Raw genomic sequence first — 24,497 nt, 5'->3', positions numbered from 1 at the left:
TCATCACCATCTGTTGCTTCCTCAATCCCTTTAATGGCACCTTAGATCACTAGAGAGAACCACCACCTGGGGCGCAGCTGGCATCCACTCCATGCTTCTTTGCACTACTGGCCAGTCAATGTTACTGACTGAGGCATGTATTCCATACATGTAGGTGCACTATTCCTGCATCCACTCTGAGTGAATATGGCTCTCCATGAGGTTGGCCACTCTGTCATTGGAGAACATGCGCTCAAAGCACTGAGACATTGTGGAGCACATGAGATGAATAGACTCCTCCATTCTCATTCCATGATTCCGCAGTGCCTCAGGTAACTGACATGTTAGCAAACATCTCATGCTGGTTCTCCAGTAGAGCCGTCTGTTTTGTGACTCCCAAGGCTCTGCCTCTCCACCCTGCTGAGCAGGGCTGCGCCTATCCTCCATCCTCCAAGGGGAACTGCCGACAGCTGACTCTGCCGCCCCATATCCTCCTGCTCTGAGGTGATGTGAGCTTCACCCTGTGCCACTGTTTCTAATACCAGACGATGACCCACCAAGGTGCGAATGCCTACACTGCTGGAGGGCGCGCAAGAAAGATGTGACAGTTCAGGCTCTGAGGTATCTTCCTCCTCTGACTCCTCAGGAACATGTTGGCTGTATGTCAACTCCTCCCCACCTCTGCAGCTGGCCCTGTGGGAGACATAACAGAAGGTGGTCATGAGAAATCGGCATAATCAACAAATGCTTCTGCTGCTTAAAATAATGAGATGACAGCATATACATTGACAGCTTGTTGCAAGGGGAGTGTTGCCAAGCATCCTCTGAACCTGGAGATGTTAGCTCTTTTCACCCTGTCTACAGTGGACTCTTGTTTCTGCAATGTCCCAGCGGCTTGACACTCTGGCCAGATGTAGGGCCAGCACCTCAAAATGCATGGAGAACCCCACCATCCAAATGTGTCCTCTCGTGTTTTGCCTGCAAGATGAAGAAAGATGCCATTAGGACAATGCCTCTCTCCCTCACAACTTGCAGCTTTACGTTTGGATGAGATGTTGCAGTCTTCACTGTAGCCTACCTTCCAATAGCACTAGGGTTAGGAACTATGCTTATGGGTCATCAATGCTGCTGTGCACACATCTCTTCTATGGTCAGGGGAACTCTATGGACCCTCAGGATGCTCTTCTCTTTTGCATTTTGGTGACTGCTGACCCGGAGGCATGACATCTGGGTCTATCTTTGGACTCACCTTTCCAAACCTAAGCAGGTCATTGAAATATTTCCTGCACTGATCCCAGTTCCTCCTCACTACTCCTCTGCTGCTGACCTCATGAGCCACCTCCAGCGATGCCTTCTTGGTCAGCTTTGCAGGCTTTCTCGTCCCGCTGGCAGGGAAAAGGATACTTCTTCATGCTGTCACTGCCTCCAGCAGCAGCTCAAGTGAGGCATCAGAAAACGGGGGCTGCCCTGGCACGGGGGTCCCTCTCTACCCATTGCCCTCTGCTCAGCTCCTCCTACTATTCTTGAGATGAATGGCAACCACAGCAATGGCTGCCACTTGTCCTTTAAATCAGCCCACTGCTTCCTGTGTTCTGCCTCTTTCCCACACCTGCCACCACTAATTGGATGGTGAATGCAACTCTTGACCAATTAAGTTTGTTTTCAATTAAAATAGCAATGCCTGTGAGCTGGTGACACGGTGTGGGGTCAGGACCCAAAAATGAACACAATGTCCAGGTCCTGACCCTGGAATTGAAATTCCGCCATGCTGTCTCTCTCTAATAAAAGCTAAACTGCTAGATGATCTCTTATATTATCCGTCATCAAAGTTTCCAATATTTGCCTAGCTATCAAGGTAAGGTTCAGAAATCTGTATTTAAGGGCTGTCATGCACACTGGGCATGAGATGATACAACAATCATGGATTAACTCTGAAGAATTATGAAAAACAGACTTTGTCTTTAAAAAATGAACAATAGTCCAAAATGGCCACCAAAGAAAAGGGGATTGGCCTTTTGTGTATTCAAACTGTCTGACAAAGACAAAGGACAAATCTTCAAAGCTAAAAAGTGTCAATGGGACCCATCCTGAACCTATGCTAAAACATTCCAGAATTGAATGTCTTCTTCTAAAACAAAGGAGGTGAAGTAGCCGTGTCCTGGGCCATTGTGCGATCACCATGGGGAAGAGATGAGAAGTGACACAATTTTACCTTTAAAAAAGACAGCCAGAGAGATAGTGAGAGAGACTCACCCAGGAGAGAAACAACATCTAACAGCTTGCATTCCAGCAAGCAAGAAAGCACATGACCTGGTGAAAAATCCAACAACTACACTATACAGCAGTGAGAGCTAGAAGTAACCCACCGTCTTCAACAGAACCTTCAATCAAGAGGGAAATCTACACTCATCTCAGGACTGCATCCATCTAGTACTTGATTTCCAAGAGAATTCAACAGGTTTATTGCAACCTTTCCTCCCACTAAAATAACACTATCTGTTTCTTCTTGCATGTGTGTGTGTGTGTGTGTGTGACTGGATGTATTTGCAACAATTTAAGGTGTACTGATCAACAAACAGTTGATTTTCTGCTTTTAAAACCTACAAGAAAATTTGTCGCTGTCTGGTTATTTGAAAAATAAAACACCATGGGGTCTAAACTCCAGTACAAATACATTTACTACAGTCAGGTGGGGAGTTGAACAGTGGGAATCACCTACGTCACACCACGTCGTCGAACAGGGCTCATACCTTTGGCTTTTTAAAGATGAAGGTCGCCTTTGTTACTTTTCAATCCATTAAGACATTATCCAATTACACTAAAATTTGACATACATTGGTGATGGGATTTGTAACCTCGTCAGCTAACTCATTGGGAGGAAATTGTCAGGTTTTTTATTTATCTACAGCTTCCCAGACCTTTCTCCTATGCCTAGAATTGTGGTACAAAGAATTTCCAGTCTGCTCTTTTCCTGATACTCCTCTCTCAACTCAGGCATGCATTGCCCATTTCAATAGTGAAAACAGTCACAAAGTAATGATTTAGTAATTCCTCTACTTTTTTGTCTTTAGATATTATCTCATTCCTACCACTGGTAATTGGCCCAATGTTCCCCTTCACCTTGCTTTTACTCCTGATAAACTTAAATAATTTTTTTTTTTAAATGATACTCTATTTTCCAACATATTCCTTTGATGTTCCCTTGTTGCCTCTTTTATCAGTTTCTTAATTTTCCTCTGCTTGATAGTTCTCCCTCTCCTGTTCCTTCCTTGTTTATACCATAATTTCATTCACCATTTCTTTCTGTAGAATGTCTTCCATGATTTCGCTTTACGGCCATGTTGGTTTCACTCTCCTGCTTGGTCCTCAACTTATTTCTGGGATAAGCTGCCTCTGTAGTATATTAATAAAACTCCGTAAAGAATTGCCATTTTCCATCCATGCATTTCTGATAGTTCTTCCCATTTTAGCCCTTTATTTCTTTTATACAGTGTTTCATCTACTGAACGTCTCCTTTTCAGATTCTTACTGGTTTCATTAACTGCTCAGTTCTCATTTCAATCTCAAAATTAACAACTTTGTGATAGCTAGATCCTAAGGGATAATTTTTGCCAAATACTTTATACAGTAAAGAGTTAAAGAGGTGGCTAAGCTGGAGTCTTAAGCTGAAACACTGGCTTACCCCACATTTAGCGCAAGACACGTAAAGGAGTTGAAGGCATAACAGTTGCCTGCAGGCTTGTTAAAAAGCTGATTAATACTTAAATTTCCCACTAGTGCTCATTAAAGAAGTTGCACGGCATTTTGGTGGTTAGCACTTCAACTAATGCCTTCCGTTAACAACGACCAGCCACTTGGGAGTAAACATGGCGTTGCTATTGATTTCAAGTGCTACTTAAAAGGATACTCACTACTTAAAGGAATACTCACCTTTTCTTGTTCATTGCTGCTGGAATTGTGGGGAGGACCTCCAAAGCTAATCGGTGAAGGCTGTCCCAATGTCAAAGTCTTCCCTTCCCCAAGAAGTAGTCCAAGTGGGCCAGAAATTGAAGCCTTCTCTGAGCATCCATTAACCTACCTAATCGACCTTTCTTAGACCATTCAGCACAAGGCATGGGAAGTAACAGAGATTATTATACTAAAAATCCTTTTCATCAATCCTTTCCTCTTAGCTTCTGAAATTCCCTTTATAGGACCTCCAACCTACAATGACCTATGCTGTTGTTTCACCCACAATAATCTTTTTCACCCACTTAGTCAAGTCCTGAACTTTGACACCTGGAAAGCAAAATACTACTCAGGGATCTCAGTCATGCTTGAAGAAGATTCTATGAATCCCTCTTACTATGGAATTCCTTACACTTACAGTGTTACTTTATTTATTTATTTATTTAGCGATACAGCACTGAAAGAGGCCCTTCAGCCCACCGAGTCTGTGCCGACCAAGAACCACCCATTTATACTAACCCTACAGTAATCCCATATTCCCTACCACCTACCCACACTAAGGGCAATTTACAACAGCCAATTTACTTATCACCTGCAAGTCTTTGGCGGTGGGGGGAAACCGGAGCACCCAGCGAAAACCCACGAGGTCACAGGGAGAACTTGCAAACTCCGCACAGGCAGTACCCAGAATCGAACCCAAGTCCCTGGAGCTGTGAGGCTGCAGTGCTAACCACTGCGCCACTGTGCTGCCCCAATCTGTTTCCTGTTCCGCTTGAGGAATCTCTTAATGTCCTGTGCTTTTGGTTTGCTCCTTGTTAGCTTTCTCTATGGATTCCACCTTTGTCTAATTTCTCTGTCTTATAATGTAAACATTTCCATCACTAACACAAGGTAACTGCTGAATTAAGTGATATGATCTCCTCACAGTGTCAAAAGTTTACTAATCTGCCAGGAGTTGATAAATTTGTGTCATGATGCTGATAATGTTATTCCAATGAACAGAAAGGGACACTCCTGCAAACAATAATTTTAACACATGCTACAATTCTTTATTTGCAAAAAGCAGAAGAGTTGTCTTAAGGGGTTGAGTGAATGCAAGGTTTTCTGGCTACATCAGGTTTCCCATAATTTCTGATGTAACGTTAACTCTGTTTCTCTCTCCACAAGTGCTGTCGGACCTGCTGAACATTTCCAGCATTTTCTCTTTTTTTATTTCAGATTTTCAGCATCCACAGTATTTTGCTTTTGATTTCCATAATGTTAGTCCAACCAATCAAGGGGGAAAATTATTGGGACATGAAAACTGTAGAACAAGATGAGCAAAATTCTACAAATGTCAATAAATTTATCTTTTGCAGATTAACGGGTGACTCAACATGGCTTCCCCTGTTGAGGCTGTTTTTTTAAATATAAAAATTACAGAATGTATTGCTTGATATGTCATTTTGCAGAAAGAAGGAAAGAATGGCTTTAATTTTTATAGAGGTGGTGGGAAGGGTGTGGGGGATCCCAGAGGGATGACAAACCCGGCAAGGTGATTCTTAATGGCAAGACCTCATTTGAATAAATATTTCCAGAATTGCGTCTGATATTAGCCAGATTGACTACCTGGTCAATGGGTCCGAGTGGGAATCTGACAATAGGGGGCCATGGCTGGGGATGTGCAGAAACAGTCTCCAGCAGTCATGTGGGGTGTCTGCTCATGAAAGGCAGAAGCTCTGGCCATGATCATGGGGAAGCCCTGGCTTCAATTGGATGGAAGGCTTTGCCTTCGATAAGAGGGGGACACTGGCCTCAATTGGTGGAAGGCTCTGGCCTCGATTGGGGGGGAAGGTTCAGGCGACAGTCGTGAGGGGGTGTCTGGGGTAAGGGAGGCCCGAGGATATCTTGTGAGGCCCAGAGGAACACCCCTGCCCCTCCTTTCCCAAAGAAAATCTTAAATAAAAGGTAAAACTTACCTTCTGGGCTCTTCTGGCCCACAATCTGGCTCCCGACAGGTTTGCCTGATGGGAAAGCCGACACTGCTCCCACCAAGGCCTTCAATGTACATTACAGATTGTATCCTCAGATCCATCTGCACATTTAAAGTAGGACCCCTCTTCCTTCCTGTGGGAATCTTGCTCGCCTGCTCGAAAGAGCAGGTTAAGATGAAGGCATAGCAGAAAAGCAGAGAGATCAAAGTAGCTCAGTGGCTGCCCTTATTTTAACTGTGTCACTCCACCCAAGTTCTGCCAAGTGTGGCAGTTAAAATCGGAGCCAGTATTTTTGTTTTTGGTCTGGTAAATGAAATATACAATAAACTTAGTAGTCAAAGCGAGAGCTGGAAAAGCAGTGAGTACTTCTATATGTGCATAAGAATAGTTACTGAACAATCTTTCTCAGCTGCTAGCCCACAGGTTTTCTTTTACTGTCTTGTTGCAATAGTTCAGAAACACACTTGTTACTTCTCCTTTGCACTTTGCTTCCAGCACTCTACTGACTAAATTTGCGTTCCTTTTTTTTCCAGGTGACTCCTTCCTGCACAGATGTGGGAACACAAGCATACTGACTAAAACTTTTACAACACAGCTGCAGCTATTTAAAGGACTGCTATCTTAAATGAATAAAAGTGAATTCGATTGAAATGGCACACTATTCTGTGAAATGGAGGATTCCAAGCATTGCGGGGCTACATTTACAGATGGTGCTTTCGAGATGTTGTTGAATGCAGTGAAGCAAAAGGGGATTACTCTAGTTGGAATTCAAGAATGCTCTTCACAAAGAAGCGTTGGTCAAAATACCTGGCAGAAGAAGGTCATTGCTCTCAGCAACCCCCAACGACCTGACTACAATTGCGTAAAACAATGGCAGACATGAGGAAACGAAATGTTGTCCAATGTTTCTTATGTAAATTATCTTTCTTATATCTGCATGTCATGACTGCATCCTCAGTACCTTTTATTTTTCTACTGCTGGCTCTTCCAAAGTTTTCATGCAACCTTACAGCCTTTTATAATTTTAACATGTGTGGCCATAAAATAGCACGACACACAAACAGGCTGCAACTTATTTCTGAAACTATTACTGTCACAATGAAAACTTAAATGGGCTTCACACAGAAAATCCTTCCAACATATCCCAACACTATGTTCATTCAATGACTCACTGGAGGTTTTTTTTTGCAGGTTGGACACATCTGTCACTAGATTAAACTGAATTAAACTTACATCTCCAGACTATTTCTCTGTTTGCAGGACAAAATAAGAAAATAGAACAGACCCAAAGTGAAGGAAAGGTCAGAAAGTGCAAGCCCTCAGCTCTTGTTAAGGCAACCACCCAGGAGATCCTTGGCTAAGGGGGTAGAAGATGACGGAGCGGGAAGCTTCCCCAAAGTTCAGGGCTATTACTGCCCTGTTTTTGTTGCTCAATGGCTCGCTCACTTCACAGGCATGCACCGAACTACATATACACAACATACACATTATATTGCAAAGTAAATTCTTGTATGAAGACTTCTATTACAGCCAGTATTGTACATAGAGTCCGAAGAGAAGTCTGTCAGCATGACAAAAAGCCTGCAGAAAACCAACACTGATAGCATCCCGCCTGAATGCTACTAATGTTCACAAGAACCATCACAATTAAGGATGCTGGGATGATGAAGGTAACTATCTTGCGGAAGTAGCATTGGGTGGTTAGGAGCACATAGGTGAGCAAAGGCAAGTGGTTAGCCAAAGGAGTACAAGAATCTACTAGCCATATGGTCAATTAGATGCCATCAATGACCCACTGTACTTTGGGAAACATAACAGTGCAGTGGGAGAATTGAATATGTTGATCCTACTATTCAATGAGAAAGACGATGGAAATGTTGGTCCAGCTCAAAAATGCATCAGTCACCTCTAATACATATGTGAACAGCAAATTGTTTAATGCTATAGATGTTCCCTATGTTGTGAGTAAACTTGAGCATTAACCAAAGTGAGTGAACTAATTAACGCACAGTGTCCTGACATCAGTAAGGGAAAACACCTTAGTTCCTCTTTGTTGTGAAACAAGACACTGGCCTTTAACAAATTTCAGTTCACCTCAATTTCACTTTCGATTTTGAGAATAAAGGATTGAGGGGGTGATCTGATCAAGATGTTTAAAATGTTAGAAGGTTTCAGTAGGGTAGAAACAGAGAAATTATTTCCACTGTTGGTCAGTGTTTGATGTGCACAAATTGACTGCCACGTTTCCGACATTACAACAGTGACTACTCATCTAAGTACTTCATTGGCTGTAAAGTGCTTCGAGACATCCAGTGGTCATGAAAGGCGCTATGTAAATTTAAGTCTTTTTTTTTTGATAGGGAGTCAAGAATGAGGGCACATAAACTTAACATTAGAGCCAGACCATTTAGGAGGGAAATTAGGAATCATTTTTCACACAAAGGGAGGTGAAAATCTGGAATTCTCTGCCCCAAAAGACTGTGAATGTTGGGACAATTGAAGTTTTCAAGACTGGGATTGATTTTTTTTTAGGTAAGCTTATCAAGGGATGCAGAGCTGAGTAGGTTTCTGCTGAGGGAGTTTGAGGAGCTCGGAGTTTCAATTCATGGGGCATTGGTATCAGTACAGGGGGAAAAGGGAACTCCTCCATTGGGATGGACTCCACTTAAATTGGGTGGGACCAATGTCCTGGAAAATCAAATAACTGGGGCTATAGATAGAGCTTTAATGTAATATGGGGGTGGCGGGTTTAGATAAGAATAAATTTATAAGCCTGTAGAGAAATGTTAAAGCTGCAGAGTGAAGTAGCGATTTGAGTAAATTAGGCAGGTTGTGTCAGATAGGAAAAGCAAGTTCAATAACAGTAATATGGAATTTGTAACTAAGGCCACATCAATGAAAAATAATAAAAACATAAAATTAAAGGCACTGTACCTGAATGCACAAAGCATTCATGACAAGCCAGATGAATTAATGGCGCCAATAGAGATAAATGGGTTTGATCTAGCAGCCATCACTGAGACATGGGGCTGCATTTTAAGCAGCCCTTGGCATTGGGATCCATGGCAGAGGGATGCCTGAAGATGGCTCTGGATGAGGCCCACCATGGCAGAGCCCGGCCCAATCCTCCCGGCAGCAGTGAGGCATTGTGGCCCCCACCCCCCCTCCCCCCCCCCCCCCCCCCCCACCGCTTGGTGACGGCATCACAATCACCATATTCAAATTAATAAAATAAATGCATTTACATATACTTAGCTCAGATTTTGAGGGCCCAGCGTGATCTTCGGCATGGCAGCTGGTACTCCCGTGCGTTCAGATCCCCGTCCGGGGAAACGAGGCACGACACTGGTGGGGAGGGGGGAGGAGGTAAGTGCGGGAGGGGGGACGGGGTCAAATAAACATCATGAGTGTAGGGGATGGTGGGAAAGGTTGTACTTTAAAACTTTGTGCAGTTTGGGGGAGAAGGTCAGATGTTAAAGGTAAGTGATTTGGGGGGTAAAGGGCAAATAGTTAATGTAATTATTATCGGCGGGGGGGGTGGGAGAGGGACAAAAGAAATGTATTTATTTAATTTTATAGTATATATCTTTAATTATTTAAATATCCCAGCAGGGCCGACTGCCCTTTAAAAATGGTGTCAGCGCCTGTGCACAGACAGCTGACAGCTTGCTGGGCATGGACAGCCCACCCCCTCCACATGATTGGGGGGGCAGCCGCCATTTTTGGAGCTCATCACCGATCTAGCCCATGGTTGCAGAGTGACAGGTTGGGAACTATATATTCCAGGGTACTTGACTTCGAGAAAAGAAAGGCAAAATGGAAAGCAGGTGTGGTAGCCCTAATAGTAACGGATGAGATAAGGGCAATAGGGACAAAAGGATCTTAGCCCAAAAAGTCAGGATATAGAATTAATATGGGTACAGCTACAAAATAACAAAAGGCAGAAAACACTGATGCAAGTGGTTTATAGGCCCCTAACAGTAATCATAGTGTTAGACAGAGTATAAATCTGGAGATTAGAGGAGCATGTAACAAGAGTAATGTAATAATCATGGCAGACTTTCATCTTCCTATGGACTGGGTAAACCAAATTGGCAAAAGTAGCTTGGAGGATAAAGTCATGGAATGCACTCAAGACAGTTTTCTAGAATAATTTGTCAGGAAACCAACTAGGGAACAGGTTATTTTCGATCTAGTATCATGTTATGAGACAGGGTTGATTAGCAATCTTATTGTAAAGGATCCTCTGGGGAACAGTAATCATAATGTGATAGAATTTCATAATATGTTTGAGAATGATGTGGTTAAGTCCAAAACTAGGATCTTAAACTTATATGAAGTCAATTATGGAGGGATAAGGGACGAGTTAGCTGAGATAAATTGGTAATCTGATTGGAAAAATATGATGATGGTTAAGCATCGACAAACATTTAAAGAAATATTTCATAATTAGGAACCAAGGAACATGGGAGCAGGATTAGGCCATTTAACCCCTCAAGCCTGTTCTGGCATTCATTGAGATCTGCAACCTAATTTTATATACCTGCCCATATCCCTTAATAACTTCAGTTAACAAAAATCTATCAATCTCAGATTTAAAAATTGACAATTGATCTAGTATCAATTGCCAGTTGTGAAAGAGAGTTCCAAACATCATCCACCTTTTGGCCGGAATTTTACATCGCCCCAGCGAGCGGGATGGTGGGGGGGTTGGTATGGTGGCGTAAAATGGAGAGGGAGGCTCCGGGAGGCCTTCCCGGCCCGCTCCCACCTCCGCCCCACTGTACATGGGCTGCGAGAGGTGGGGGGACGAGAAACGGGCCACTTAATGGCCACTTAAGGGCCTTCGGCCGCCTCCACGGGTATTTTACCCATGGCGCGCGAACGTCCGGGAGACGTGAAAGACTGCCCAGTGTTGCCTGGCAGCCTTCCAGGGCACTGAGGTGGGGGGGGGGGTGGGGGGGGTGGTGCGCCTGACAATCGGGTACAGTGTGCCCCCCCTTCCCCCCAAACGACCACCCTTGCCTCGGCAGGCCGCAACCGATCTGCCTGGAGAGGCAAACCAAACTTACCTTGGCCCTGGCTCCGTGTCCTCGGCTGGGATGCAGTCAAGCAGGTGGAAGTCCTGCCTCTGAACAGTTAAAGCTTGGGGACCCGTAAAATGCAGGTCGGATCCCCGGGCTGGGTGGATGCGGGTTCACCACCGAATTTTTCGTCGGTGGCCAGCTCCCGTCCACCCGTCGTCAAATCTAGCCCTTTGTGTGTTGGCGTTTTCTAATTTCATTCTAATTTTTAGACTATGCCCCCTAGTCCTAGACTCCCCAATCTGCAGAAATAGTTTCTCTCTATCAACCCTATCTGTTCCTCTTAATATCTAAAAAACATCAATCAAATCACCCCTTCATCTTCTAAAATCCAGCCATAGTTTGTGTAATCTCTCCTCTTAATTTAACCCTTTGAGTCCAGGTATCATTCTGAAAAATCTATCCTGTAGTCTCTCCAAAGCCAATATATCCTCCCTAAGATGTGGTGCTCCAGGTGTGGTCTAACCAGGGCCTTGCGTAGCTGTAGCGTAACTTCCACTCCTTTCTCATGAAATATACATTCCCTTGAGGAATAAAGAAACTCCACTGGAAAAGTGGGACAAGCATGACTAACTGGAGAATTTAAGGATAGTATTAGATTAAAAGAAGAAATTTACAGTGTTGCTAAAAAGAGTAGTAAGCGTGAGGATTGGGAGTGTTTTCGAAAAACAGCCAAGCATGACCATAAACTTGATAAAGAAGAAGAAAATAGAATGAGGGCAGACTACCAAGAAACATAAAAACAGATTGTAAGAGCTTTTACAAGCATGTAAAAAGGAAGAGATTAATGAAAATAAACATGGATCTCTTAGAGGCAGATCAGGACCAATTATAATGAGGAATGGAAAAGATATGAATCAAATATTTTGTGTCTGCCTTAACAAGGACATAGAAAGCATATTAGAAATTGTGGGGAACAATTGTGGGGTCTAATGAGAGTGAAGAACTTAATTAATATTGGTCATGACAAAGTACTGGAAACATTCTTGGGACTAAAAGCTGGCAAATGGGTGATGACCTACACACTAGGTTTTAAAAAGAGATGGCTGGAGAGTAGTGGATGTATTAGTTTTGATTGTCCAGAGTTGTCTAGGACTGTCCCCAAGGATTGAAAAATAGCAAATATAACCCTATTGCTCAAGAAAGGAGTGATAGAGAAAACAGGGGATAATAGGCCAGTTAGTCTGACATCAGTAGTAGGGAAGTGCTGAAATCTATTACTAAGGATGTGGTAATAGGGCACCTGAAAAATCATAATATGATTAGGCAGAGTTAACAAGATTTTATGAAAGGAAAACCGTGTTGAACAAATCTATTAGAATTTTTTGAGGGTGTAACTAGCAGGATAGAAAAATGTGAACCAATGTATGGGCATATTTGGATTCTCAAAAAGCATTTGATAAGGTGCCACACAAGAGGATGTTATACAAGTAGGGCTTATGGGATTGGGGTAATATGTTAGCAGGGATTGAGAGTTGGTTAACAGACAAAACACAGAGGGTAGGAGTAAATGGGTCATTTTTGGGATGGCAGGATGTAGTTAGTGGAGTGCTGCAAGGATCAGTGCTTTGGCCCCAGCTATTTACAATCTATATCAATGACTTTTTGATAAGGGGACTGAATAATATATCCAAGTTTGCTGATGATACAAAGCTAGGTGGGAAATTAAGCAGTAAGGAGGATGCAAGGAGGCTGCAAAGGGAAATAGACTTGTTAAGTGATCTGACAAGAAGGTGGCAGATGCAATATAATGTGAGGAAGTATGAAATGATCCACTTTGGTAGGAAGCATGGGAAAGCAGAATATTTTTTAGAAGATGAGAGACTAGTAAATGTTGGTATTCAGGGGAATTTTGGAGTTCTTGTACATGAGTCACAGAAGGTTCACATACAGGTATTGCAAACAATGAGGAAGACAAATGTTAGCCTTTATTGCAAGGAGGTTGGTGTATAAGAGTAAGGAAGTCTTGCTGAAATTATACAGGCCATCGTTGAGACTGCACTTGGAGTACTGAGTACAGTTTTGGTCTCAGTTGCTATGGAGGGATATACTTGACTTAGACGGTGTGCAACAAAAGTTCACTAGATTGATTCCTGGAATGAGAGGGATGTCCTGTGAGGAAAATTTGAGTGGAATGGGCCTGTGGTGTCTGGAGATTAGAAGAGTGAGAAGTAATCTCTTTGAAACATATGAAATTCTTAGAGGGCTTGACCAGATAGACACTGAAAGGCTGTTTCCCCCTGTCTTTAGAGTTTAGAACTAGGGGTCATAGTCTCATGATAAGTAGTCGGTCATTAGGATTGAGATGAGGAGGAACATCTTCAGTCAGAGGAATTCACAATCCTAGAGGACTACGGATGCTGAGTCGATGACGATATCCAGGATTGAGATTGATAGATTTTGGGGCACAAAGGGAATCAAGGGATGTGCGGATAGGGCAGGAAAGTGCAACTGATGTAGAAGTTTAGCCATAGTCTTATTCAATGACGGAGCGGGTTTCATGGGTCCTAGGGCATACCCCTGCTTTTATTTTTATGTTCTTAAATGGAGTTGAGATACAGATCGGCCGTGATATAATTGAATGGCAGAGCAGAGCTGTGAGGCTGAATGGTCTATTACTGTTCCTATGTCACCCCTCCTACATGTAATAAAAAATTAACTAGTCGGAGCCCAATAAGAAAGTAGGCGGACAGGAAACAAAGAATAGGGATAAATGGGTCTTTTTCCAAATGGCAGGCAGTGACTAGTGGGGTACCATAGGGATCGGTGATAGGACCTCAGCAATTCACAATATATACTAATGATTTAGATGAGGGAACTAAATGTAATATCTCCAAATTTGCAGATGACACAAAATTGGGTGGGAGGGTGAGTTCTGAAGAGGATGCAGAGAGGCTTCAGGGTGATTTGGACAAGTTGAGTGAGTGGGCTAATGCATGGCAGATGCAGTATAATGTGGATAAATATGAGGTTATCCACTTTGGTAGCAAAAAGAGGAAGGCAGATTATTATCTGAACGGCTATAAACTGAGAGAGGGGAATATGCAGCGAGACATGGGTGTTCTCGTACACCAGTCGCTGAAGGTAAGCATGTAGGTGCAACAGGCGGTAAAAAAGGCAAATGGTATGTTGGCCTTCATAGTGAGAGGATTTGAGTACAGGAGCAGGGATGTCTTGCTGCAATTATACAGGGCCTTGGTGAGGCCACACCTGGAATATTGTGTGCAGTTTTGGTCTCCTTATCTGAGGAAGGATGTTCTTGCTATAGCGAGAGTGCAGCGAAGGTTTACCAGCCTGATTCCTGGGATGGTGGGACTGACGTAGGAAGAGAGATTGAGTCGGTTAGGATTATATTCGCGAGGAGTTCAGAAGAATGAGGGGGGATCTCATAGAAACCTATAAAATTCTAACAGAACTTGACAAGGTAGATGCAGGAAGGATGTTGCCGATGGTGGGGGAGTCCAGAACCAGGGGTCATAGTCTAAGGATACGGGGTAAACCTTTCAGGACTGAGATGAGGAGAAATTTCTTCACCCAGAGAGTGGCGAGCCTGTGGAATTCGCTACCACAGAAAGCAGTTGAGGCCAAAACATTGTATGTTTTCAAGAAGGAGTTAGATATAGCTCTTGGGGTGAAAGGGATCAAAGGATATGGGGCGAAAGCGGGAACAGGCTACTGAGTTGGATGATCAGCCATGATCATAATGAATTAAGGTGCAGGCTCGACGGGCCGAATGGCCTACTCCTGCTCCTATTTTCTATGTTTCCATGTTTCTATTTACTAATAGTTGAGAGTGATTCATGAATCAAATCCACTTTGAAAAAGGCACTTTCAGAGCCCCCAAGACTTTTAAAGTAAAATTGCCACACAAATTGCGCTCCAATTGGAAATGTAATAATTTGCAGGATTTGTGCTGAGATGTTACCAGTAACAAATCAATAGCCAAGATAATGAATACATAGTGCTTTATTTTAAGTGTTTTAGAAGTTGAAGATGGAGGAAATTAAGCTTTTGGTAACCTTTTCTAGCGTTTTAGTAGTTTTCTTTGGGCTGTAAATTGTGAAACTGAGGTCTGGAAAGGAACAAGACCAGAAACAATTGTGACCTCTCTCCGGGAACTGGCCTCTCGCAAGCACCTAGACCTGAAAGAATACCACGTATGCAGTGCGGATAGCGCCAGTTTAGTTATTCCGTTTGATGCAAAATGGCATTTGAGCAGAAGCAACGTTAATTTTAATTTTACCAAAACAAGCCGGCGCAAGAAAATTCGGTGATTTTAATTAAAACGATTGACTTTTTGCCTGATAGTTCCGTGAACGACATAATGCCAACCCATCTCGTCTGACATTCCTTCCCTCTTCAGGTCCAGAAACATGTTAACTAATTCATCCCATCTGCAGCTGGAATAGTGTTGATGTAAGCGAGTATAACGCATCCCAGATGTTGGACTGTCTGGTCGGCATCAGAAACAAAAATCAGACCATTGTGCTGTTTGATGGACTCTCTCGATATTCCTATTTATTTTTTGTCAGTAATAGAACATTCGCTTACAAAAAATAGTACACAACATTGTTGTTTTCCGATCATAGACAGTATTTAACTACTGGACCGTGTTGTGAGCCATCGCAGGCGCTTCTCAATGATTCAAACTAGTTTGTAAAAGTTCCATTTGTAATCATTCAATGACTATTCTCCGCTGATCAATTGAAACGAAAGTTTGACCAAAACCCCCCCATCTACACCAACTTTCCTCTCAGTGGCTTAAATGAATTAAATACTGATCCCCGCATTAACAATTCTTTCATCATTACGTAAGGGGAGCTGGCAGGAGCAGGAGTTTTCTGAGGTCCAGATCAGAGGCTTCAGGCAGTCGTGTGCTGGGGAGCATTATCTGTCTTTCAGTTCAGGCAGAGAGAGAGAATGAGGGAGAGGGGGCAACGTCACGATTCAAAATGTGGACCCATGCGTTTTGTGTCAATTGTCAGGTGCATTTGAAGCATAAGCATCTATCAGGAGGGATGTTGGATCTTTAAAACGTTTTAAACAGCGAAACTTATTCAATCAGTGCTGAACACTAACACAGTTAGAATGATTATCGTGATATTCGTTATTATTCGCAGCGTTTATATTTCAAAGCATCACACCTTCAAAGTACAGTCAAACTCTTTTAATCGCCCCTTCACTATCCCACAGACCTTCTACCCACCCCGCCCCCCGCCCCCCTCATCTATGGTTTTATTATAGAAAATGTGCAGCCCGCCATGAACTTTTCGTATCTCTGCCTCTCGGAAGTTTAAGATGATCTCCTTGGGTCTATCCCCGGTGCCCTGAACCGTTCACATCCACTATGCGATATGCAAAACCGTTTTCAGACACCTGATAATTTACTGCTTCCATCAATTCACCTATCAGGTCAAGTGCGTTGAAGCTAACACATTAGCATACGAGTCTTGACTTTAAAATCCTGCTTTCATTTTGCAATGCACTCCATGTTATTAGATGAGCATCCAACAACTGTTTTTTGACCTAAGAGAAACAAAGCCTGTCTGTGAGAAGTTAAGAGTGTTCTCTTTGAGATTAGTTTCACTCATTTTTAGGTGAGACAATTAAATCGACTCGAATGCACTTTCGGCTTTGCTCTGGTACGAACTTGTCACTTTAGATATTTTTTAAAAGCTCTGAGAGTAGGAAAGGAACGTTCATGTGTGCTTGTGTGTTTCTTTTATTGAAGCTGCTAACTTACAGGCACTTTGTTCCTTGTAATGTATATTAAAATACATTTCAGGATCAATCTTCATTATTTTTTCTATCACACCACAGAGTATCGTAGAGTAGCGATATTTGCTGAAGTTATACAAAATGATTTATAATCCCAGATCATTATTTAAATCAGGAAGATTCGGACACACTCATATTCCGTTGTAGTTCGTTTTGAGAAGTGCAGCTACATTAAAGGGACCGTTCTCCTTGCGAGGTCTTTGCCACATGTCACTTTACATTGAAAATGCTTCTCCCCCGCCCCCACAACAGATCATCCTCATCGAGTTTTGAGTGCTGAGTATCAGGAAAAGCGATAATTATTATAGCAGGTGTATTTATAATGTTGAAATCAAATTGTTGCACAGAGCAAATGCAAGGAAACCTCATCGGTTCACCTCTAGTGATAGTATCCAATTATCGCAAAGTGTGAATTTAAATTCAAATAAAACCAGTTCTGTTTACAGAATCATTCTTCTGTTAAAATGAGACCAACATTGATAGGTTTTTGACCCTTGGGTTTTATATTTCAAATATGTTATTGCTGATGGAAAGAGGGAGACGAAAGTAACAACTATCTGTGTTTCAGCAGAAACTCCGTGTAACGAATGCAACCCATTCGTACCGTATTCACCTCTTCGGGATATTCGCACCATGCATATTATTACTTGATAATGGGGAATGAAATGCATTTAAAACATAGTCTCTGAACGCATTGATAACATGGCAAAGATGACTTATGCATGGTACTTTTGCGAAATGTCTTTAAATCGGAGCTATTCTCGATGATTGTGTGAACATTTTACTTGGGTCCATTAAATTTAATTTTTTGCAACTTTTTTAGACCTGCAATCTTAATGAAACTAAGTTGCGTCCTTACTTTTGAGTACACTGCTGTTAAGTTTCTTTAAAAAAAACTGATGAGTTGGCATATCAATAAAATGATTACGTGTATGCTGGGTGAGTAAAACCGAAGCCATCTCTACACTTGAAAGTTTTCCAGCCCCTCTGTGACCCAGTCAGGCTTCGACGTGTCTCCACTCTTCAGCTGCCCTCTGAAATAAAGCCAAAAAAAAACCCCGCTCTGATGTGCCTATGCTTTAAGAAGAATGGATTTTTAAAAAATTACGGTTCATCAAATTGAATGGGTGATGATTGGGGTGGGGGTTGGGGCGGGAGAAAGGGGGGCGGGTGGGGAGCTTGTGTTGGTCCAATAGCCACATGGCGGCTGGGACTAACTATCCAGAATTCCCTCTTTACCTCCTGATTGGAGGAAGGCATCCATGTAAATTTCAGTGGATGGAATGGAACATGTGGACCCTCCTGCAGGCGGGGACTTCGCTTCTTTCTAGCGGGTGCAATGGACTAGCCCGTCTGGAGATGGGCGGCAACCATTCACACCTCCAAACCCATGGCACACATAAAAGGACAGTCGATCTGCAAACGGAACAGTAGGAAGTTTCTGCTGGGGCTCGGTGCTGAAGCTTGGAATTACACGCAGAAAATTGTATGTCCGGACGCTAAAGAAAGTTTCACTTTTACCCCAAAGAGTCTACATGTCTAATATTTAGACATGTTCAGCTTTGTGGATACTCGGACTTTGCTGTTGCTAGCAGCAACGTTAGTGGTAGGAAGATGTCAAGCAGAAGATGATTGTAAGTGTTGTTATCTCGCTTTTCTCCTGTTACCTTGCTATTCAGTTCTCACGAATTGTTTGAAAACCTACCTATCTTCACCTGCTAAGAGGCTAACACCAAGTCATTGAAAGTTTGAAATAACTGGAGAGAGATGCATGGCGTTTTTGAATTGTTTCTGATTTGGAAACAGAAAGCTGTAAAGTCAAGTTGGCTTGCAGAAATGTAGTTCGAACAATGCAAGGCAAAGTTTAAAACTTCTTCTGATCTTAGTTTCGTATGGAAAGACGTATCGTTTCTAGCTGTCGAGAAGCCAAATGTTTTTGTTTAAAACTATGTTAACGATTTGAAATAGTTTGCCATAACGAATTCCCTTTTATGGAATCGTTTTCGATCCCTGGGGATAGTGCGTAAAAAAAAACATCTGCGGAATACAAAGCTAATTCGTGACTCTTAGACTGTCTAACTTGTTCGCCAACATACAGATGTTGAGCGTTTGCTGTATCATCTCCACGTTTAAGAAAGGTTAACAGAACAAAGGCAGAAGCTGGGATCATTTTAACTGGAGGTGGAGGAGAATATTCTATGAGACAATTGGTTGAGAACAGCTGCCTGTTGCTAGTGGGTGTGTCACGGTAGAGCACTGTAGAACAAGTCCTTTGTGGCCAAGTTCGAACAAATTGAGCTTTTTTAAAGTATCGGGAGGGCAAAGAAACCAGATGATTTAGAAGATACTTACAGGAACAATTAAAGGGTAAACTACACAAGGTGGGGGGGGGGGGGGGATCCAGATTCGATCGTTCTGAACTTAAGCTATTTAGTTCCAAGTCCAGCTGCTAGTGCTCAGTAAATTACAGATATAAGGTAGTTTAAAAGAACAAGAACGTTCCAATGCTGAAAATTAACTTATTTAAAATTCAAGCCAGAAAACTTAATTGTGCAAGGGAAAATATTACAGTCTTTGGAACAGAAACAATCCAGATGTTTTGCCTAGTTGCGAGAACTAGTTCAGTGCCATGGTTCAACAGTGCCACCTCTAGTCAACATGTAAAATTGTAGCAGTTGGAAATCTCAGCTTTTCCTGCGAAAACCAAGGTCTAATTATTCCAGCGCCCATGTAGCAATTTTACATGGACGAGTTTGAAATTCAATTACTTTTAATTGACTCAAATATCTTGGTTTTGAGTTGAGTGCATTGTTGTGCCATTTCATTCTGGCTGAAATGGCAATTTGACACCGTTGGAAAATCTTGGATGGGGCTGGAGCGCCATCTGTTGAATCTTTTATCTGATGATCTTGGCTTGAAGTTACAATAGTCAAGATGTAGGTTCAATAGCGTAAATGATGTGTTTGTCAGTGAAATAAAGGACGCCCCTCTGGAGGAAAAAAAAACAAAAATACTAGGAACTTTGTTAAAACTTAAATCTGGAAATGTTAGACAGTGAATTATGTGGGACAGTTTACGAAAATGTGATCCCACAAATATCTAAAGCTAATTTTTATTAAGGAAGGTCGTTTTCAGTCTTGTTTTGTATTTGTGATATATAATGAACAAATAAATGTGAATCTGTATGACTTTCTCCTCCCTTTGAATTTGGGACATTTAATTGTTTTTGCCTAAAGCTGCTGACATGCCTCCATCCCTTTATTAGTTTGATCTTTCTGTTCTTGCATCTCTGCGCCTTAGAGGGCGCTCAGTTAAACATGAGTTAATTTCCTGTTTATTTCCCAGCTAACGGACAGAGCTGCTTCAAGGAGGGAGAAACATATCTAAACAAGGATATCTGGAAACCCGAGCCTTGCCAGATCTGCGTCTGCGACGATGGCCTGATCCTCTGTGACGAAATAATCTGCGAGGAAACCAGCGACTGCCCCAATGCTGAAATCCCCTTCGGAGAATGCTGCCCTATCTGCCCCGAACAAGGACGTAAGTGTGACACCTTTTGTTCTGGCCCTTTTGAACATATTAAGAAGTCTCAGTCAATTGTTTGAAGGGACCAAAGGCATTTCTCGCCAACCATCTCACAACTATTTTCGATCAACGCATAAAGCTACCAAATACCACTTCTTAATTATCAACGGCAAAACATATTAGGAATAACTGCCATTATATGTATTAATTTAAGGACGGTGGAAAATTAATCAAAGCTGGCATCCTTCGAAGTCAACAATTGTCGACGTTATTTTATGTGACTCTTGACAAAATTCACGTTACGAATGTGAGCTTTGTATTAATTAAAAATGTAATTCGATACTGGCATATGCTTACACTATGCCAGCCAATGATTATTTACGTTTTGTTAGGAAACATTGTATCTAGTCATTTTAGAAGTGACAGAGTGTTTTGAGATTGTGTAATTCAGAAATGTAGTACTGACGCTGCTGTGCCAAGGCAAAAATAAACAACTACTTTTATATTAAGTGACATCAGCATATTTTCATTGATAACAAAACATCTAAAAAATGTTGTCTCTTTCTGGATTACTTCGTCTGAAAGGATGATTCGTATAAACCAGTTTAGGTATTTTGGTATTTTTAATTTGATGTAAAATATGACATCACTGAATGATTCAATGACGAAGTCACACCCCAAGGTAACGCTAAATCAGGAAAGAGTCTTACAACCAATCAAGTTTGAACACCACTCCCACTGAAAACGTGCGCAGTAAACGTATTATCTGACATTTGTGAATCCTAATTATTGTCTTATCTGTTATTTGAGAAACCTTGTTTACAGATTAATCAAAATTTTGTTATTTTTTTCAACAGCTGGCGGAGAAGCAGTAAGTACATCACACTTCATTAATAGTCTGTCCGAAAATGACATATTTAAATACTATTATTTTCAATACATGTCCATACACTGACTAATCAATTGTTATTTTTTCAGTATCCCGCTGGCCCCGGAGTTCAGGTAAAGAAACATTTTTTTCCTATACAAGCCACAAAACTGACTAAGAATACAATATATTGCAATTTCAAAAACTTATTTATTTACAGTTTTAATGATTATTCGATTTTTTTTTACAGGGACCCCAAGGCCCCAAGGGAGAACCTGGTCCTAAGGGTGATAGAGTAAGTAGGCCATTGCTTTTTTTTTAAGAAGTGGCATTATTGCTTCTCAGTTATGGAATCCTTGATTATAAAATTCAATTTAGATAAAGCTTCAAATATGTCCAGCTGACTGAATGAAAAAAATATCATAAAGAGCAACTATTCCTGCACATATTAAAATAGCCAGGAACTGAAATTCATAGTTAATGGATAGAAACTTTAGCCTCTTAAGATTGTATTAAAATGAATAGGAATCCATTGAGAATAATGGAGAGTCTTTAGAAACTGGTAATACACAGGAAATGACAACAAACAGGAAGTGACAACTAAAGAGATGATAATAGAAAACAGTGTTGCTAAAGCAAAGTTGCAGTGAAAGTGGAATAATATACACAATCTTTTCCTCTTTAAGAATGATCATAATCTTTTTCTTTTGCATTTTTAGGGACTTCCAGGTTTACCAGGAAGAGATGGACTTCCAGGAGCCCCAGGTCGTGATGGCCCTCCCGGTCCACCTGGTCCTGCTGGAACATCTGGCCTTGGCGGAGTAAGTTACTCTCAGAGCAATGTTTTTCTGTTGAAACAAACAGTGCAACACTTACAATCATTCTCAATACAATTTACAGGTGCCAGGGATCTAACATAATTTTGCTCTCTTCCAGAACTTCCTCCCTCAAATGAGTGTTGGCTTTAGTGAGAAAACATCTGGTGGTATTCCAATGCCTGGACCTATGGTATGACCCATTGTTCTTTATTCCATATAATATATATGAGAGTTAATGCAACAATGTACCTATCAAGTGTGTAATGTTTTATGTCATTTTGACACTACTGGAGTAAAATAAATCACATGTAGTCACAGAATGTAGAATTAATTTTGAACTGGCAGAAAGAAAGTTTAAAATAATGAATAGTTTATAGTAACAAAACCATTAGCTTAAGATTAGTTGAGAGTGGAATGCATTGGCTCTTGGGTATGGATTAGTGAGTGCATGTTTTACAGTATATTTTTTATTTGATTTGTTAAATGTGAACACATTGTTATGATGATGATAAGATGTAAAATACATGACTGTAATCCATAACAATATATGTCTCTTTACTAAATAAGTATTGTTTTTGGTCCAGGGTCCAATGGGTCCCAGAGGAGCTCCTGGTCCAGCTGGCACACCTGTAAGTACATAAAACTGTTTTTCTCAAAATATTGGTTTACATTTGATCACCAAAAGTTCTTTAAAAGTTAGTGGAATGGATGTTTATCTGAATTATAAAACATTAAAAATGTTGCTTTGTATGATTCTATAATAAAAAGCGACTAGAACTTTTGTGGGAAAATAACATAGATTTTGAGTACACTAAAAGGCCTTGCTTATTAATATATATCTTATATTGTTTGATCTTTAGGGTCCTCAAGGATTCCAGGGACACCAAGGAGAACCTGGTGAACCAGGTGCACCTGTAAGTAACCAGTGAAAAGGGCACTTCAGTTCCCCTTAAGAACATAATATTCACATTAAATCGTGTAGAAACTTGTGGTTACTTTTTTTAAATAGTTTACCTCCAGCTGAATCTTTACCATTGGTCTTTGCAAAAAAGGTACCCAAACAAAAACATGCTAGGTATGAGAGCGTTGTGACACCAGCTATCAGCAATCATCACTTTTAGCAAATTATTGAAAGCATGGCTATTTAGTCTAGCAAACTACAACACACAGCTTTCTTTTAGTTACTGTGTTTTATTGGTGTTCACTACATATTTTTTAACTTTTTAGGGTGCAATGGGTCCACGTGGTCCTCCTGGCCCTCCTGGCAAGAATGGTGATGATGTAAGTAGCACCAACTTTTCTGTAAATGCACTTACCTGTGCTCACTGGCTACTCTCTTTTTGTTTAAGATAAATGACACAACTAAGCAGTACATTCAGCATTAGTTGCACTAATGTATTCTGGATCATTGAATCAAATCAAAAAGCTTTTGTTGCCACCCTGAATTAATATTGAAGTAATTTATGATCATTATTGATACCATGATATTCAAACCCAGTCCTTGCACATACTGGATAACATTCGATTCATAAACTTGCATATTGATTAAGTGCATGTTTATGTCTCATTCAGAATAATTGAGTTTAATATTCATCGCAGTTTACAAATGGATGAACCTGTTCTTTTCCTCCATAGGGTGAACATGGAAAAGCTGGTCGTCCCGGTGACCGTGGTGCCCCTGGCCCTCAGGTAATGGATTTTCCATTAACATTTATCGAGCATTTAGCAACATCTATATAATATATTGTTCGTTTTTCTCTATCACATATTTAGTTATTAAACTTAAGCCACTGATGATAGCAAAAGAGCAAGAGGGTGTATTATAAACAGTCAGTATTCAAATATATTAATTATTCATCAAAAATGCACAAATTGATGCACCTTAAATTATGTTGATCTTCTTTACACAAAGAAAACAGTTTTGCAGATATTTACAAGACTTTTGTTATCTTTTAGGGTGCTCGTGGTTTCCCTGGAACTCCCGGATTGCCAGGAATCAAAGGACACAGAGTAAGTCCAGTTTTGCAGTCTGGTCAAATTTGGTATATTAATATGCAATGCAGCGAAGAGCTATGTTTTTGTAAAAATATGAAATGCTTTTGAATAACAATTTGAATCCATAAAGATAAATTCAGTTGTAAAATATTGTTTGGCTTAAAAGAGCCTTATTTCTCATTACTTTGCTCTTCCTTTACAGGGTTACAATGGTCTAGATGGTGCTAAAGGTGACTCTGGCCCAGCTGGCCCTAAGGTAATGTCTTCATTTTCCTTAAAGGAGGAATGAGTGTTCATTTAAATGCTCTTTCTTCCCTTCTAGTTGTGCACAATATTTAATATTATTTGTACAATAATAACTCAGTGTACTAACTGTGATTTTTATTCCATTTACAACAGGGTGAAGCTGGTGCTCCTGGTGAAAATGGTGTTCCTGGTGCAATGGTAAACAAATTATTCATTTTCATGTAAATACAGCCATCATATAATTTCTTGGCAAATTACAATATATGAGAGATAAACTTATGAT

At 41.1% G+C, this 24,497-nt stretch overlaps 1 protein-coding gene across 1 annotated transcript in view; it reads left to right on the top strand.

Moving 5' to 3' along the window:
• Positions 1-18,179: 18,179 nt before the first annotated feature.
• Positions 18,180-24,497, top strand: part of LOC137348107 (collagen alpha-1(I) chain-like) — a 29,080-nt gene continuing 22,762 nt past the window's right edge. Inside the window, exons 1-14 of the mRNA XM_068013309.1 lie at positions 18,180-18,396; positions 20,108-20,302; positions 21,145-21,158; positions 21,266-21,289; positions 21,406-21,450; positions 21,875-21,976; positions 22,092-22,163; positions 22,558-22,602; positions 22,834-22,887; positions 23,201-23,254; positions 23,609-23,662; positions 23,930-23,983; positions 24,171-24,224; positions 24,368-24,412. Coding sequence (XP_067869410.1) covers positions 18,315-18,396; positions 20,108-20,302; positions 21,145-21,158; positions 21,266-21,289; positions 21,406-21,450; positions 21,875-21,976; positions 22,092-22,163; positions 22,558-22,602; positions 22,834-22,887; positions 23,201-23,254; positions 23,609-23,662; positions 23,930-23,983; positions 24,171-24,224; positions 24,368-24,412 — 894 coding nt within the window. The 5' untranslated portion in view covers positions 18,180-18,314. The remainder of the gene's footprint in view (positions 18,397-20,107; positions 20,303-21,144; positions 21,159-21,265; positions 21,290-21,405; positions 21,451-21,874; positions 21,977-22,091; positions 22,164-22,557; positions 22,603-22,833; positions 22,888-23,200; positions 23,255-23,608; positions 23,663-23,929; positions 23,984-24,170; positions 24,225-24,367; positions 24,413-24,497) is intronic.

The sequence above is a fragment of the Heterodontus francisci genome, chromosome 33 (genome assembly GCF_036365525.1).
Source record: "Heterodontus francisci isolate sHetFra1 chromosome 33, sHetFra1.hap1, whole genome shotgun sequence".
Classification (NCBI taxonomy): Eukaryota; Metazoa; Chordata; class Chondrichthyes; order Heterodontiformes; family Heterodontidae; genus Heterodontus; species Heterodontus francisci.
Note: the sequence above shows the minus strand (reverse complement) of the source record. Positions and strands in the feature narration are given on the sequence as shown.